Genomic DNA, 15,147 nt, shown 5'->3' on the forward strand with positions numbered 1-15,147 from the left:
TCACGGGCCCAGCCGCTCCGTGGCATGTGGGATCCTCCCAGACCAGGGCTCGAACCCGCGTCCCCCGCATTAGCAGGCAGATTCTCAACCACTGCGCCACCAGGGAAGCCCCTCATTGTAGTTTTGATTTGCATTTCTCTAATGATTAGTGATGTTGAGCATTCTTTCATGTGTTTGTTGGCAATTCCCCTGTGGTTTCTATTATATATCATCTGTATTGCCTTAGGGCACAACTGCTTCAGGAGTATTTTGGGAAGTAGGCAAAGTATAAATGAACAAATTACTTAATTAAAAATATGATTGTTTAGCACCCATTGCAAGTTTATCCATAGATAACTGAATTTTTTTGCAAGTCTCACTATCAATGCTTATCCATAATCAAAATTGCTTAAAAATGAACTATTATGGAGTGCTTACAATTTATAGTTTAATACCCATATTTATACTGAGAGTACAAGATTTTTTATGGAATAAAATTCATTATGGAAATTCAAATGAAACCCAGCTGTTTATTCAATTAAATCAATAGTACTCAATCTAACCAAACTGGGCCAACCTTCCCGCATGAAACTGGAATTGGAGAAAAGAGATAAGGTACAAAGGGGTGGGGGAGAAAGAGGCTCCTCTTGTGGAGCAAGGAAAGTCTGTCTGCAGAGAACGGAGTGAGCATTCAGAGAAAAGCAGAGGAGAGAGTAGGAGAGAAAATACTTCTTTCATTTCCTGATTCTAGACCTTCCTGAGCTGCAACTCCATGCACCCAGATCCTTTGCCCACCTTCCCTGGCTCCAAGTTGGGTCTGTCACTACCACATCATCACATGGTCTCCATTGGACCTTATGGCTTTCTCATCCCCTTCCCTCACCCTTTCTAATCTCCCCTTCCTGACTCCCATGCCCCATGCAACTTTTCTTTCAGCACCTCATAGTTCCATGGATGATCCAAGATATAGAACATTCTTTTTCTGTAAACATCCTTTCCCAGCAAAGAGCACATAATATCCCAAAGACTTGTTCCTATTGCATCTGAGGATGTACCAATCCATGAAGGGAGATGTTTAATCAATAATCACAGTTTCTAGTGCCTGAGATATTTCCATCTTTCCCACATTGGTGCATCTACTCTTTTTTTTGTTTTTAATACGGAAAACTCTGACACAATCTTGCCCTTCATTAAGTGATGTTTCTGACCTAAATGCTGTTGCGCTGCGGTGTCACAGACCCCCAAATATATACAGCTGGAGAAACACTCAACTTACAGTATTTTTTCCTACCCTCAGGTAACCAATTTATCCAGCATTTTATTATGACCCATGTGGGATTTTTTTTTTTTTTTCTAAACGTATTTATTTATTTACTTATTCTTGGCTCCGCTGTTTCTTCATTGCTGCCTGGGGGCTTTCTCTAGTTGCAGTGAGCGGGGGCTACTCTTTGTTGCGGTGCACGGGCTTCTCATTGGGTGGCTTCTCTTGTTGTGGAGCATGGACTCTAGGTGCGTGGGCCTCAGTAGTTATGGCATGTGGGCTTCAGTAGTTGTGGCACGCAGGCTCAGTAGTTGTGGCTTGTGGGCTCTAGAGCGCAGGCTCAGTAGTTGTGGCGCATGGGCTTAGTTACTCAGCGGCACGAGGGATCTTCCTGGACCAGGGCTCAAACCCGTGTCCCCTGCATTGGCAGGGGGATTCTTAACCACTGCACCACCAGGGAAGCCCCCCATATGGGTTTTAATGAGTAGATTCTAATCCTCAAACAGTCCCTTGGGTTGCAGGGGCAATGACAGAGTGTCAAATGCCTGGGGAAGTGAGGGGTTCTAAGTAGCTGAGAGTATTTGGGCAAGTGAGAACTGACAGACAGGAAGGGGAAAGGGGGCCTTCCTGGGAGGTTCTTCCCCAGAAGCCAGTGTCCGGTAGAGCTAAGTGTCTGCTGAATTGCTCTTACTTGCCAGAGGGCTGTTTTCATGAACTCCATCTGATTCCTGGGCAACCAGAGAATATTCTGGAAAGAGAAAGGGGCTTCCTTTTAACTGCTCACTTTTAACTGTCCCTCAACCACTTACCTCAACTAATTTCCTTATGTGCTTGTTGATGACTGTAGGATCTGGCTTTGGCATCACGCCTGAGGCCCACTCCAGGGGCACCACGGGCTTGGTGGGCGTTGTAGGGGAGGTAGGCTGCTGACAGAAAACACACACATTTTTCAACTTTATCTGGGGCCTCGAGCAGTTTGGACCAGGGACACTGAGAAAGCCATATAAGTTTTGCATATTAATATCAGTAAAAACTTCTGTTTACGTAGTACTTAAATATTTTGAAAACATCAATGAAAATTTTGTTAATGGAATATTTTGTCAGTAGAATCTAATCTGGAACTAAATACATATTTTGTTTAACAGCAGCCTAGATTGTATTATTTTAGGTGGAAAAATATATTGCTCTCTCAGCTCATCCAAAAATCCTATCCAAGTTCCCCAGATACTCCTAAAACACCCTTAAACATCTCTATAACAATCCATACAGTTTTTTGCCTTTATAGTACAAAGCATATAAAACACCAGTTATCTACTTCTTTAATAGTCAGTGCTAGTGATAAATTAGGTGTGTGCAGTAAGTGGGCAGCAGTGCACAGCCAAGTTTATGTCATCTTACCAGCATCTCTCTTAATATGCTTAATCAGTTCTTGACGGTTTGGCTAATTATTAGCTCTCTCGAGCCCCGCTTTGGTGAACTTGTTTTCTCCACAGTTCTTCCACGTTCTTGCAAGACATTTTCACTTAATAATGTGGAGAAGATGGTGGCAATAATGTATAACTTGTTTACACAACACAAGTGTGAAACACAATCCTATCGGGAGCCAAGAGTGCTGTGCACTTCGTATCCTCTCCCTAGGGATCTCATACGATGAAATATTTTTGCTGGTGCATGCATACAAACCTGTATTAGCAGGTTGTTTTTAAATTTGATACCGAGTTGGGGATAACCATTTTTGCAAGAGGAGTTGAGGCGTAACTATATGGATTTAAGCCTCTACCAATGTTGTGAGGTGGGTGCTGCTGTGAGCTACAAACAGGACAAAAAATTATCTGCCATCTGAATATGGTCACTCCCACACACAGTTTCTCTCTCTCTCTCTCACACACACACACACACGTGCTCACACATCTCGGCTCTTTCAGTAAAGCCTTTCATCTTGTTGATATAATAAAGGATTAAACCCTTGGTTCCCAAACTATACAGCAAGGCACACCCCTCCTCTGGAGCACTGCGATGAACTCAGCGGGTTACCAAAAGATATTTCAAACTTCCGAGGGAAATACAGCAATACTCAATATTTGTCAACAGCACACGAACTACCAGCTTGAAGTAGTTCACAATTCACCCATCAGCTCATGCCACATTTCTATCAATGATATCATGTCTTTGTGAAGCAAAAAAATCAATGTGGGACAAGCAATAAGGGTGACAGTATCCAATCTGATTCCAAGATTTAAGAAATTGTACCGGGCCCGACAGGCACACATATCCATTAGTAATTGTGGTTATTTAAGAATGAAATAAAAATGTTATTTTTTTCAATGTGTGTGTATTATTTTTTCAAGCAGGTACTAAGCCATTAGAACATCAATGTTTATACATATTTAGTTGCTTGGACCTAACTATTCTATAAGTGGAATTGTTAGGTATTTCTTTTGACCTAGAGGTAGCATGAAAAAACTGAGACATGAATTAAAACACGAAAAATTATGAGGCACTAAGGGTGCCATGAACAGAATAAGGTTGAGAAGCTCTGGGACTAAGTAGGTGAGGTTGGCCAGTGCTAACTGTAAACACATTAAAGCTACAGGCTCTCAGTAATATAATCCTGACGGGAAATTGTTCTTAGTTACCAGTATGCGTCGAACACTAAATACAAAATAAGGTGACATTCCACTTAGAGAAGAGACAGAAAGGGATTGGTAAATGTGTTTTCATAGATTCATGGGATATTAGCACTTGGAAGGGGCTTTGAAAGCTTCTGCTTTTACAAGAGATAAAAAGATTTTTTATGCTGGATGGAAATGTCTCGTAAAATTGGTAAAACTTGATCCTGAAAATAAACTAAAGTAAATCTAAAAGGCGCAAATCAGGCATGTGTGCTAAAATGGTCATTCTTACCCTGTTTCTGAACAAGGGGTGGTGGGAAAATAATGGGCAGCATCACGCTGTAGAAAAAGCACAGACAGTGAAGGCAGACAGTCCTGAGACCAATCCAAACTCTCCTACTGACTGGCTCTGTGGTCTGTGTAAGACACCTATGCTCACCAGACTCTGTTTCCTTAACAGAGTTAATGAGATAACATAGATACTATGACCTGCCAGGCATCCAACAACCAACAGGTGGCAGTTAAGGTGCCTAGTTATAGGTAAAGGAAGGTGCCAGGAGGCGGCAATGCTGTGTGTGCACGTACAGGACAGCTTCATCACACCAAAGCTATGGAATGAGGGAGGAGCTTACGAGTTCCTTTTTTTTCAGTAACATTACTTTTCTTTCTAGCTCTCTCTTCATCACGCTAACTTTGAAGAGTCTGGTCCTAACCCCTCCCTTTGCCTGTGCTGTATCTTCCCACATGGCTGCCTTCTGCAGTGTCCGCAGGAGATGGGCTTCTTGGGGCTGGCAGGGAGGGGAACATGGTGATGGAACCACCACAGACATTATTTTAAGAACAGATGTTACCAGGTCAACTGACTCAGACTCAAGTTCATACTCTCCCACCTGGCCTTCACTGTGAACAGCGTTCACAGTCATTCTGCCTCTTTCAGTTCGATGGTTCAGAATGGTAGTAGGTATTAATAGATGGACAGACTTAGGCCCTAGTGTTGCTGGCAACGTGCCACAGAACTCAACTGGTACGGAGGTAACGAATGAGACCTTCATAAGAAAACGGATCTCAGGATATAAGAAGCAGACAGAAATTTCTTTTTCAACATGCAAACCTCATCCTCATTGTAAAGTTCATATTCACCCAGATATTTTTTTTTTACTAGTGCAAAGCATATCTGAGCTACCGTCCACTTGCTAAGAGTAATGAGCAGTGTACATTCAGTAATGCAGTTTCTTCAACTCATTATATAATGTTTCTTTACTAAGAGTCAGCTATCAATTAAGTGAGACTCTATCCAATGTGATATTGAAATTCTGAGCTGGATGAATCATTAGTAGAGAAATTTGTGAATTATGATTAGGGTATTTAAAATTTATTAAATCTAATTTTATGTAAAATCAGTTTTTTAAAAAAAAAGCCTAGAATGGTCATTCAAATTATTGTTTCTTCTTTTTGGGGGGCAGGGCAGGTTCTCAGAGGGAACATGGAAGATCAACAATAAAACAGAGTAACTGGAAATGATGTTCTTCTTTGTTAGCTTCTAATGTGAAGAAATAATTATCTGTCAGGGCTAAGCTGTTCCATTGGTAAAATGGGAAGAATATAGATTTTTTAATTCTTCAATCTTTAGATCACAAAGCACTACTGTAATGGCCAATTATTGTAAATAAAAAATAATGGTGTTTGTCACTGAACCTGAGAGAGAAAACAATACTCACCGATTTAGAATTTCTAGGCTCCAGCACCAGTGATAGTTTGTAAATATCATCTTCTGTGTGATAGAGGTCCAGAGAAAGCTACAACAAATTAGAAGGGATAAATAAGAATGTGAATCATTTATTTACTTATTTACATTACTGAAATTTTTCCAAACTGAATGCTTAAGCTCAATGTCTAGTAACTTGAGTGAATGTAGAACATTAAAAAGATAGCATGCATAGGTGGAAAATGAAATTTTTTTTCAAAGAAGTTTTAATATTTTATTTTTTGGCCACGCAGGATGTGGGATCTTAGTTCCCCAGCCAGGGATCAAACCCACGCCCCCTGCATTGGAAGTGCGGAGTCTTAACTACCGGACCGCCAGGGAAGTCCCGGAAAATGAAATTTTGAAAAGAAAAAAGTTAAACCTAGTGTGGTCATCAGCATCAACAGGAACCATTGACTCAATTTTTCTCGATAATTATTGAGTAGCTCCTAAGCACCAAGCACTGAGCTGGAGATAAGGGATCCTTGATGTTACAGGCTAGGACCAGGGACAGGTGTATAAAATAAGACTTGGAAATGGAATAAATGGTGTCTTGGAGGTTTGACTAAAGAACTGCAGAAATAAAGGAGCAATTAATAGGTTTCTATTATTTCAGGGCACTGTGCTAAGTTCTGGTGATATAAAATGGTATAAAATCCTTCCTGCCCTCAAGGGCCAGACACTTTATTTGACTAAATAGGACCTGAACACAAAAAGACATATTCACATCAACAAAAGGCAACACATGCTAAATGTGAAGGACGTTGCCCCGCTCTAAGTGCTATAGGAATTTTTCAGGCAGGCAGCGTGTAAAGCATGAGGGAGAGGTTTTGGAGACCAGTGGGTTTGAGTTCAAATTCTGAGCCTGCCACTGGTTAGCTCTGTGGCCTTGAGCCAGTTATTTCCTCTCTGATACTCAGTTTCCACTTCTGTAAAATGGAAATGATCACAAAAGTCCCTATCTAATTGGATTTTTATCAGGATCAAATGAAATAATGCATGTAAAGTACTTCACACAGGACCTAGTACACAGTGAAATCTCAGGAAATGTAGTCTGGTGTTGTTGATGTTATTCTTATTATTATAGCTGTTACAACTACTTTTATTATTATGTGTGGGGGCCACTGAGGACAGAAATGATCAGGATGGATTCACAGAGGAACTTGTGAACTGGGACCTAACTGGGAGGACTTGGAGAAATAAAGACAGAGAGAAAGATCAGGGTAGGCAAGGATAAGGATGTAAACAAAGGTTGAACTGCGTGGACAAAATCTGCAAAACCTTAAAATGCATGGTCCCATTTACCTAAAACAGAAGTCATAAGACTTAAAATAAGCCTGGATAATTCCCACATGTGCCCTTCAATGTTAAGAACCTGATGAATCATACCATTTTATCAGCAGGGAAGAGAACCAGGTGCCCTGTCCTTTCTCTGACCATTTAAGCATGAAAATTTTCCTTTAACATATTTTGTCTAAAGATAAAGGCTTAATGTGAAAGGCTTTATTCCATTTCCAAGTCTTATTTTATACACCTGTCCCTGGTCCTAGCCTGTAACATCAAGGATCCCTTGTCTCCAGCTCAGTACCTGGTGCTTAGGAGCAAGAAAAAACTCAGAGGCACAGGATGTCTTTCAAGGATTTATCTTTCTGTTCTATCTCATTTTTTTAAAAAAGAAACTGGCATTATAAACTGTCATTTTTGCATCATTCATTCAACAAATATTTATTGGTCACCTAATATGTGGCGGGGACCATTGTAGTCACTATTCTAGCTACTAAATACAGCAGTTAAATTAAGGATTTCATATATCTGGTCATGTATTGCATTATCTAGACTTTGTCATCTAAAGGTTTTTTTAAGCATAATAAAATTGACTTTACTATAAAATTGCCCCAGTATCATTTCAGATCATGAAAATCCTGCTCACAAAGAATGCACACTGTATCCACCTTCCTCTGAACAGCAGTCACTTCTACCTCCAGGAGCCCTGCCTCTTTGCAGGAGAGGAACTGTCCCCATGTCACAAACAAATGCTTTGAGGAACCAGCCCACCATATAAAAGAGTGAAGGGAGATGCATGAAAGGGGTATTGTGAGAGAGACATTGGTATAACAATGTATTTGGTAAAAGAGTTTTGCAGATATGATTAACTTGGGGATCTCTCCTCTTGGCTCAACAACAAGAAAAATTTGTGCTGATAAGTGGAATTTGACACTGGATCTCTGGGTTAGGGAAGCAATAGGGGAAGGTGTGATCACCGATGAATGGGAGATAGCCACTACTCATCTAAGGCAAATTGTTGTCAGTTTGATGACAATTGCCACATCTCGTTTGTCAAGAGAAGTCAGAAATCTAGAGTTTTATATGAAATATCCTCATTTTTAAGCACTGGCAACTAATAACAAAATTTTTTTTTATGATTCCATGTGGGCCAAATAAAACACATCTGCCATGGGCAGTTGCCCACTGTTTTGTAAATTCCACAACAGAAGACTCTACTGGTCTCTAAGCTTCATGAAAGGAGACAGTGCATTTGTAATTCCACCTCTATAATCCCAGTCCTAGTTTGCTACCTTGCATTGTGAATGCTACATAGACAGAAAACTGACTGACTTCTTCCTTTTGACTTCCTTGTTGTCAGGAGTTAATCCGGGCTTTGCTGAGTAGGTTCCTGTCCTCCTGGCTCTTCCTCTGATGACAGCACTGGCATCTGCTGGAAAGGAGATGCCAGCAGTGCAAGAACATCCAACCAGAAACCCAAATAAGCCACACACTAAATAGGGGAGATGCTCTTTCAAAAGACACAGAACATCCCTGAGTATTTTCATATGTCAGATGGACAGATATCTGACTCTATGATGGAAATATTTTTGTCTTCTCCCAGTGTTTGCTCTCCATTTATTAGTGGTCGTATGAACCTAGGCAAGTCATTAACCTTCTTGAGTCTGTCTCTTGATCTGTAAAATGGGAATCATCAATAATAGCTCCCTCCCAGGATTGTTGTGAAGATTAAATGAGCTAATGGTGTCCAATGGGATTTGTTTAGGGGGCCACACAGATGGGAACTGCAGGGTTTGGCTCCCAATCGGTGCAGCAGCCAAATGCTACTGTGCTCATCCATGAGTGCAGAGCTGCCTTCTGGGTTACTCTAGCCATCTCTCTGTTTTCCCAGCCGCGATCCTACTTGCTTTCTCGGATCTCCTCTGGGCCTTACAGCCCTGCACAAAGTGATCTGTTCTACTTCCTATGCACATTTTAAATAATACAGGCAGCTTGTCAATGGGGTTTCAAAAATATTTATTTGTGTCTAACATATTTTAAGCTTGTTTGTTTCTAAAAAATGTTCTGAGTCACTGTTTCAGGTTGTTACTTTTACATCCAAGCCTATCAGCAAAGATGGCTGTGGATTTAGTCTGCACCTTAGGACCGACATTGTCTTGACTGGAGAATTGTAAAATAACACACACTTGGTCATCAAACTATCTCCATTCACCACTTTTGCAATTCTTCCTCTTCCTCCTCCTCCTCCCTCTCCTCCTCCTCTTCTTCTTTCTTCTTTCTTCTTCTTCTTCTTCGATTGTAAAAATACAGGGGCTTTCCAGTAATTTGCATATACTCAGAATGGTAAATGTAACTGATAGATCTAAAAATACTATGAAAAAATTCAGACTATTTCGTATACCATGAAACAAGAAGCATCAGTTTAAAAGCTCCTGGTTACATGAATTGGGATCACAATGGATAATGTCTTCTCCAGATCTTCCCTAAAAAGGGGAACAATCCAAATCTCAACAGTTTGGTGGTGTGGTCCTCTTTCCTTCATGTGCCCAGTACTGTTCAGGGGGCTAAGATTACAATGATAAAAATGGCAAACATAGTCCCTGCTCGCATAGATTTTATTTTGTAATTAACTCTTTCTTTACACACCCATGAAGAGGGAGAGAGATTATTTAATTTTCACAGATGCAAAATAAAGTAAATGTCAGCAATATTCCCACATTACAGAGTAAATGTCCATCAGAGAGAGAGAGAGAGAGAGAGAGAGAGAGAGATGCAAACTGGGATTCAGAAGTTGGCTATTTGCAAGCCTTTTGTCCGTTATGAATTGCAGCTTCTTCATTTCTAAAATAGGAAGGGGCAGGGGTGATGTTACACCCTCAGACCTGCCCAGGCTACATCACATGGTGTGTGTGAGAATCTACTGAGGAAATGTATGTGAAAAGTGCTGTGAAAACTGTAATCAACTATTACAGAAAGTTCAAGCATTGCTATACAGCCTACCGCACAGAGCAGGCATTTAGTAATTGTTCATTAACCTAAGAGTTCTCATTTTCTTTCTTCCAGGGCTCTCAATCATATATCAGCTTCCTCACCTGGGACCATGTTTAGAAGCAGTCACTTCAGGCAGAAACTTGACCTAGAGTCTTGGAGCAAAAAGAATCACCCATTCAATGCTGTGCTTAAGAATGACCTCACATGCATTTGGGCAGCTGCAGTCAATGTATGGTTCTAATCCCAACATGTATGTGGTTCATGAAATGCTCACTGGGCTCCAGTGAACACCTCCTGGGAGTCTCCTCCATCCTCATTCTGAGGAGATTAATCTGCCTATGGCCAGGAAGAATGAATGCACTGAACTTTCTCCTTGGTTGTGGGGAGAGAGGAAGGCTTTTGGCTTTAAATAGAAACTGGCTTGACAATCGTGCTCATCTGCGGAACTGTGCTATCCTGATGAACCACTGGGCTGGAACCACAGAATCAGGTTGACACTTGGTTCCTTAGTCCCAAGGCTCCACCATTCCTTACATCTAGCACCACAGAAGTTTAGAGCTGGATGAGATCTTACAAATGAGCACAAAACCCTTTAGGAAAAATCCAAAGTCAAGACTAGTTAGCAAGGAGACAAAGCTACGTAACTGCAGAGGCAGGGCCAAAAGCTATGTCTCCCGTCTGAGATTCTTGCCACTGTATTACACTATACTATACAACACTGCTGTGACTAAATATGGTGCTTGGTGGCCTCTAAATTTTCCTTCAATTCCTGAGAGAGAGAGAGAGAGACAGAGAGAGAGAGATACACAGAGAGACTGAGAGATTGAGTCATTCTTTTTTCTTTCCTTTCCAGCAAAAAGGAATTATTTCTTAGCTTTTACTTCTGGAGTTCAGATTTTCCACCTGCAGCCCCACAATTTCATTCAAAATCCTGTAGTATTTCTCAAATATCTGTCCTAATGTTGCCTGCTGCATTTACAATTCAAATTTCTTTCCCCTACTCCATCATTATCTTTTATCCGGATGAGGAATTGCCCAGCATAGGCAGCTGCTCGTGAAGTTCTCCCCCAGCTCGTGGAGGGAGCCTGAGCACAGACACTTGGAGCCTAGGCTACCCCCCGAGACTGGTCTGCAGACATCACCTGTGGCTGTGGGGTTACAGTCTGATTGGGGCTTACAACTCTGGTCACTTATTCATGGAAACAGATTTACATGGCAAATGGTTAATAAAGGCAGCTGCCTGGATTATTGTGAGGTTCCCCCACCCTAATAGAGAATGTCTGTGTGTTTACTATTTGTTACACAAACTCAGCCCCAAGAGATTTGTGTTTCTGTGTGTTGGCCACTTCTGCTTTATACTAAGAACGCAGCTGCCATTATTGCCTACACCTAGGGGTTCTCTTCTTTGGTAAACAATTCTGTGTTCTAGGAACAGTTTGTGAGAAGGTCTAGGAACTGCACTCTTATCCCAATGCAGCAGTCCTAGAGGATTTAGCCCTTCGGAGCCCCAGAGGGGTTCTTGTTTTCATTCCCCATGGCCACTGGAGGAAAGAAGTCAATTTGGTGTTGCAGCCAAGTTTCAGATGCTACAGTGTCATAAACCCAAACAAGGAAGTTGCTCCTCCACTTATTTAAGCAAGGGTGAGAGAATTTGCTTATGCCTCTTTCCCCCTGACAAAGAAGCAGCCAATGGGAAATGTTCTCTACTACACACCTGTGTGTCTAAAAGTGCTAGGACCTAGAGACCAGCTAATGGTGTGTGCTGCCAAAGCCAAAAAGTACGAGCAGTAGGTGAATTTCTTCCAACCCACTCCTAAATACAGCACCCAGTTCATCTGCTGAGCTCCTAAATATGCCAGGTATTGGGTGGGCCAAAAAGTTCTTTCAGGTTTTTCTGTTAAGATGTTATGCAATGCTATGAGAGGTGCTGGGGACGTGCGATGTATAAGGCAGGTAAACAGAAAAAAAATCTAATGTCAAGTGATCCTCCTATAGATAAGAAAGTACAAAGTACAAGGGCAACACATGTGACAGATGCCTTACTGCTTTGGAAGGAAACAGAGAATGCTCCAGAAAGATAGAGGCTTTTGAATTTAAGCTAGTCATGGTGGGGCTGGGGGGTGGGTAAGGAAGGAATTTTCCAAGAAAATGCAAAGCCAGAAAGTAGAAGGCAGCAATTTGTGGTGGAAGGTATAAGTCCCACATTCCTCAAAGGCAAGTGTGATGCGGGATCGGGTGATGACAAACGAGGAGAGACTGATAGTCAGAAAACAAGTCGTGAAGGGCTCCAATGGCAGACTGGGACCTGCATCTGGTGGTTTGGGGAGGTTGGTGGGGGTTACGGGGAGGGAGATCTCAGAGGAGGTCCCCGCATTACTCCAGGCTTCAACTACAGCAGTGCAGTGAGGATCAAGAGAAGCCGATGAGTTGAGGGCATATAGAAGGAGGTGATGAATTAGATGAGTGTGATGCATGATCATGAGGCGCTGAGGACGGGGCTGGAGGGCCTCTCTAAGAACTGCAGAAACCAGAGCCGTGGCGGCAGAGACTGGGACCCTCAAAGCAAAGGGAACTTTCTTTGCTCGGAGATTGGTGTCTCAAGTTGCTCGGGTTACAGGTGTGAGTTTCCCTCCCTTCATCCTTTGAGATTTCTTCCCATCTACTGACCCTGAATTCAACCCCTCCCCCACCCCCATTGTGAATTGCTGGCATGAATCTTCCTGCATACCCTGGGAAGTGAGGTGCAGGAGAGTTATTAGCACAAACTCCAGTCCGTTGGACTCACCGTGAGCAAGTTGATCAAATCCAGGTTGGGTTCCAAGTGGTGAGAGGCATTCTGTAGGGAGACCAGTTCACTCAAGGTAACGGAGAGCTGGTGCATTTTCACAATGTTCACTTTGTTCTCCTCCATCCAGTCTGGGAAAATGACATGGACTGCTATCAAGTCTTTCAAGTGGACGCCAAGGATTGGGATTTTGAAGCCATCACAGTCGGCAAAGGCCTTGCGGTAATTACAGTAATTGCCGTTGGAGGAGACCAGCTCCGTCATTTCATTCCAGTTCTGGGAACAGATGGAAAAGTAGTATTTTCAAACAGCCTTCCCTTCTGCCCACCCTCAGGCCCAACAGTGTGTGGCTAGGAAATTCCTTGCCTACTGAAAGAAGTATCAATTGCACCAAAGTTGATGCAGGGAAATATTAACCAGGGAGAAGAAAGTTAGAAAAACGTACTAGGCTTGGCTATGAGTTGGACAGCCTGTTCCATTCTGCGGCAAAAGAGAAATAGCCCACACCTCTGCCTACCTACTAGGGGTGTTGAGATGTTAAATAGCATCATGTATATATAAGTATTTTGTAATTCATGGAAATATTACAATCCACAAATACAAGCATGTATTGTATTGAAGTATGTAGTATATTAAAATTTCCTAGTTGTTCCAAGAAAGTTGCATTCAAGATATAACTTGAAGGGGCCAGTATGGGGTAGGAACAGTCATACTGATGTGTGAGATAGCTGTGGTTTTGGACTCTGCCACTAACTAGGAGGGTGACCTTAAGCAAGTTGCTTCACTTTTAGGGACCTCAGTTTTCTTTTCTGTAAGAAAGAGGAGTTCAAATAAATAATTTTGGAAGACATACTGGTGGTTCCAAGCGTCTATGAGCCTCCACTGAATTCTTATTCTTTACAACATTTAAAATATGTTTTGCTCTTTACTGGAAATTCAGTACTAATCTAAAGGAAAATGAAACACATAATGAGCCCCATTATACTTGGAAAGGGTGCAATGTTTGAGGTCACTCAGCAGTGCTTCTGTGGCTTATATTCTCCTGTTTATATGCACAAGCTATTGTTGGTTGCCTAACGGCAGCCATACCTTCCTAATAGACCCATGTGTCTACTTTTGATCAGTCTACTCTTTCCCATGTGACTCGGATGAAGCTGTTTCCGTGCCCAGATCCAAGGATGGGTTCTGATCTACCATCTTCATAATTCCATTCCTCTGGTTTGCGATTGGTTCAGGAACACAGAGTTAAGCCAATCAGTACACTGTATTCCTCTGGATACTGTTATTGGCCCAGGGGTGGGCATGTGATTTGAGATGGTCCAATCTGTCTAAAAAAGAAGGTCTTTTATTCCATGGGTGCAGAGCTGAAGAGAGGTTTTCCCTATCTCCAACTTTCATAAACAAGAAAGCATAATTTTCCCGTTGCTGCAGACAGCCCAGTCAGGAGGGCAACCAATCCGATGAAAAACAAAAACTAAAACAAAAACCTCATACTCAGAGGACTACAGAGCAACTGAGCCAGAGCTCTGATCACACCATGCCTGGACTTGGCCCTGCCTCTGGACTTTCAGGTATGTGAGACGATCCATTTCCTTATTGTTTAAGCAATTCCAAGATTTTTTTTTTTAACTTACAGCTGAAAGTGTCCTTACTGATATAGCAAAGTACACGCTTACAAGGAAATCTTTTCATAAGGATGAAATGTTCTTTTTTGCTCAATAAGGAAAAATATTATTGTGGTCTGGAAATAAATATGGCAGAAAAAGTTCAGTTTGGGAAACAATCATTGCTTAAAATTTTTTTTTTTATCCCTGAAAAACTGAGCTATAAATCTGAGGGCTTTCTATACAAAAGATTTCTTTCTGTCCCCCTTTCCTTTGTGTCTTGCACCGTGTTGAACACAGTGCTATGAAGAGTGCAGGTGTTCAATGACTTCATTTGAGGACGGGATGGTAGGAATGATTTCTGTCATATTTGCCTTGTAACCCCCATGTATTTCACAATGCCTATCACATAGTAAGCACCAAACACATATTTTTTGAATATTTACAACTACAGTATGTTAATGGTGTTCAAAGCATTCCTATTAGGACACTTGCTGCCACCTCTAATCTGTTTTTCCAGGTGGTATGGCTGTAACCTCCTATTGTCTAAGAAGAAAACTTTCCCCTTCTGAGTGACATTTGTTAGGATCATCCTACCCCCAAACAATCTACAAACGAATTTTTTACTTGGGTTATGATCTGATCCACTGTACCTTTGTAACTTCTGAAGAAAGATGAGAATGGGTCTCTTTGAGCCGGGAAATGGAACTATGACTAAGGCCTCCTACCACTGCCATCAGGGTGTTAAAATTTTTGAGCTGAAGGAGCTTCTGCAATAAAAAAGGTTAACTTCAATACTTTGTAACAATTTTTGAATTATTCTGACCTTTTTGAGGTACAGATGAAGTCGTACAATTTAACAACAAGGATGTAGGGCAAATAGTATC

At 41.6% G+C, this 15,147-nt stretch overlaps 1 protein-coding gene across 4 annotated transcripts in view; it reads right to left on the minus strand.

The window, feature by feature from the left end:
- Positions 1-15,147, minus strand: part of RASGRP3 (RAS guanyl releasing protein 3) — a 119,014-nt gene that overhangs the window by 23,687 nt on the left and 80,180 nt on the right. For all 4 annotated transcript variants that reach the window (XR_014234766.1, XM_082356757.1, XM_082356755.1 and 1 more), the window contains 4 exons: positions 14,914-15,030; positions 12,657-12,932; positions 5,571-5,648; positions 2,050-2,166 (listed from right to left, as the gene is read on the minus strand). Coding sequence is in view for 3 of the 4 variants with exons in the window: in XM_082356757.1 (XP_082212883.1) it covers positions 2,050-2,166; positions 5,571-5,648; positions 12,657-12,932; positions 14,914-15,030 (588 nt within the window). In the remaining variant the exon portion in view is untranslated. The remainder of the gene's footprint in view (positions 1-2,049; positions 2,167-5,570; positions 5,649-12,656; positions 12,933-14,913; positions 15,031-15,147) is intronic.

This window comes from Balaenoptera borealis (genome assembly GCF_965194805.1).
Source record: "Balaenoptera borealis genome assembly, chromosome: 15".
Lineage (NCBI taxonomy): Eukaryota > Metazoa > Chordata > Mammalia > Artiodactyla > Balaenopteridae > Balaenoptera > Balaenoptera borealis.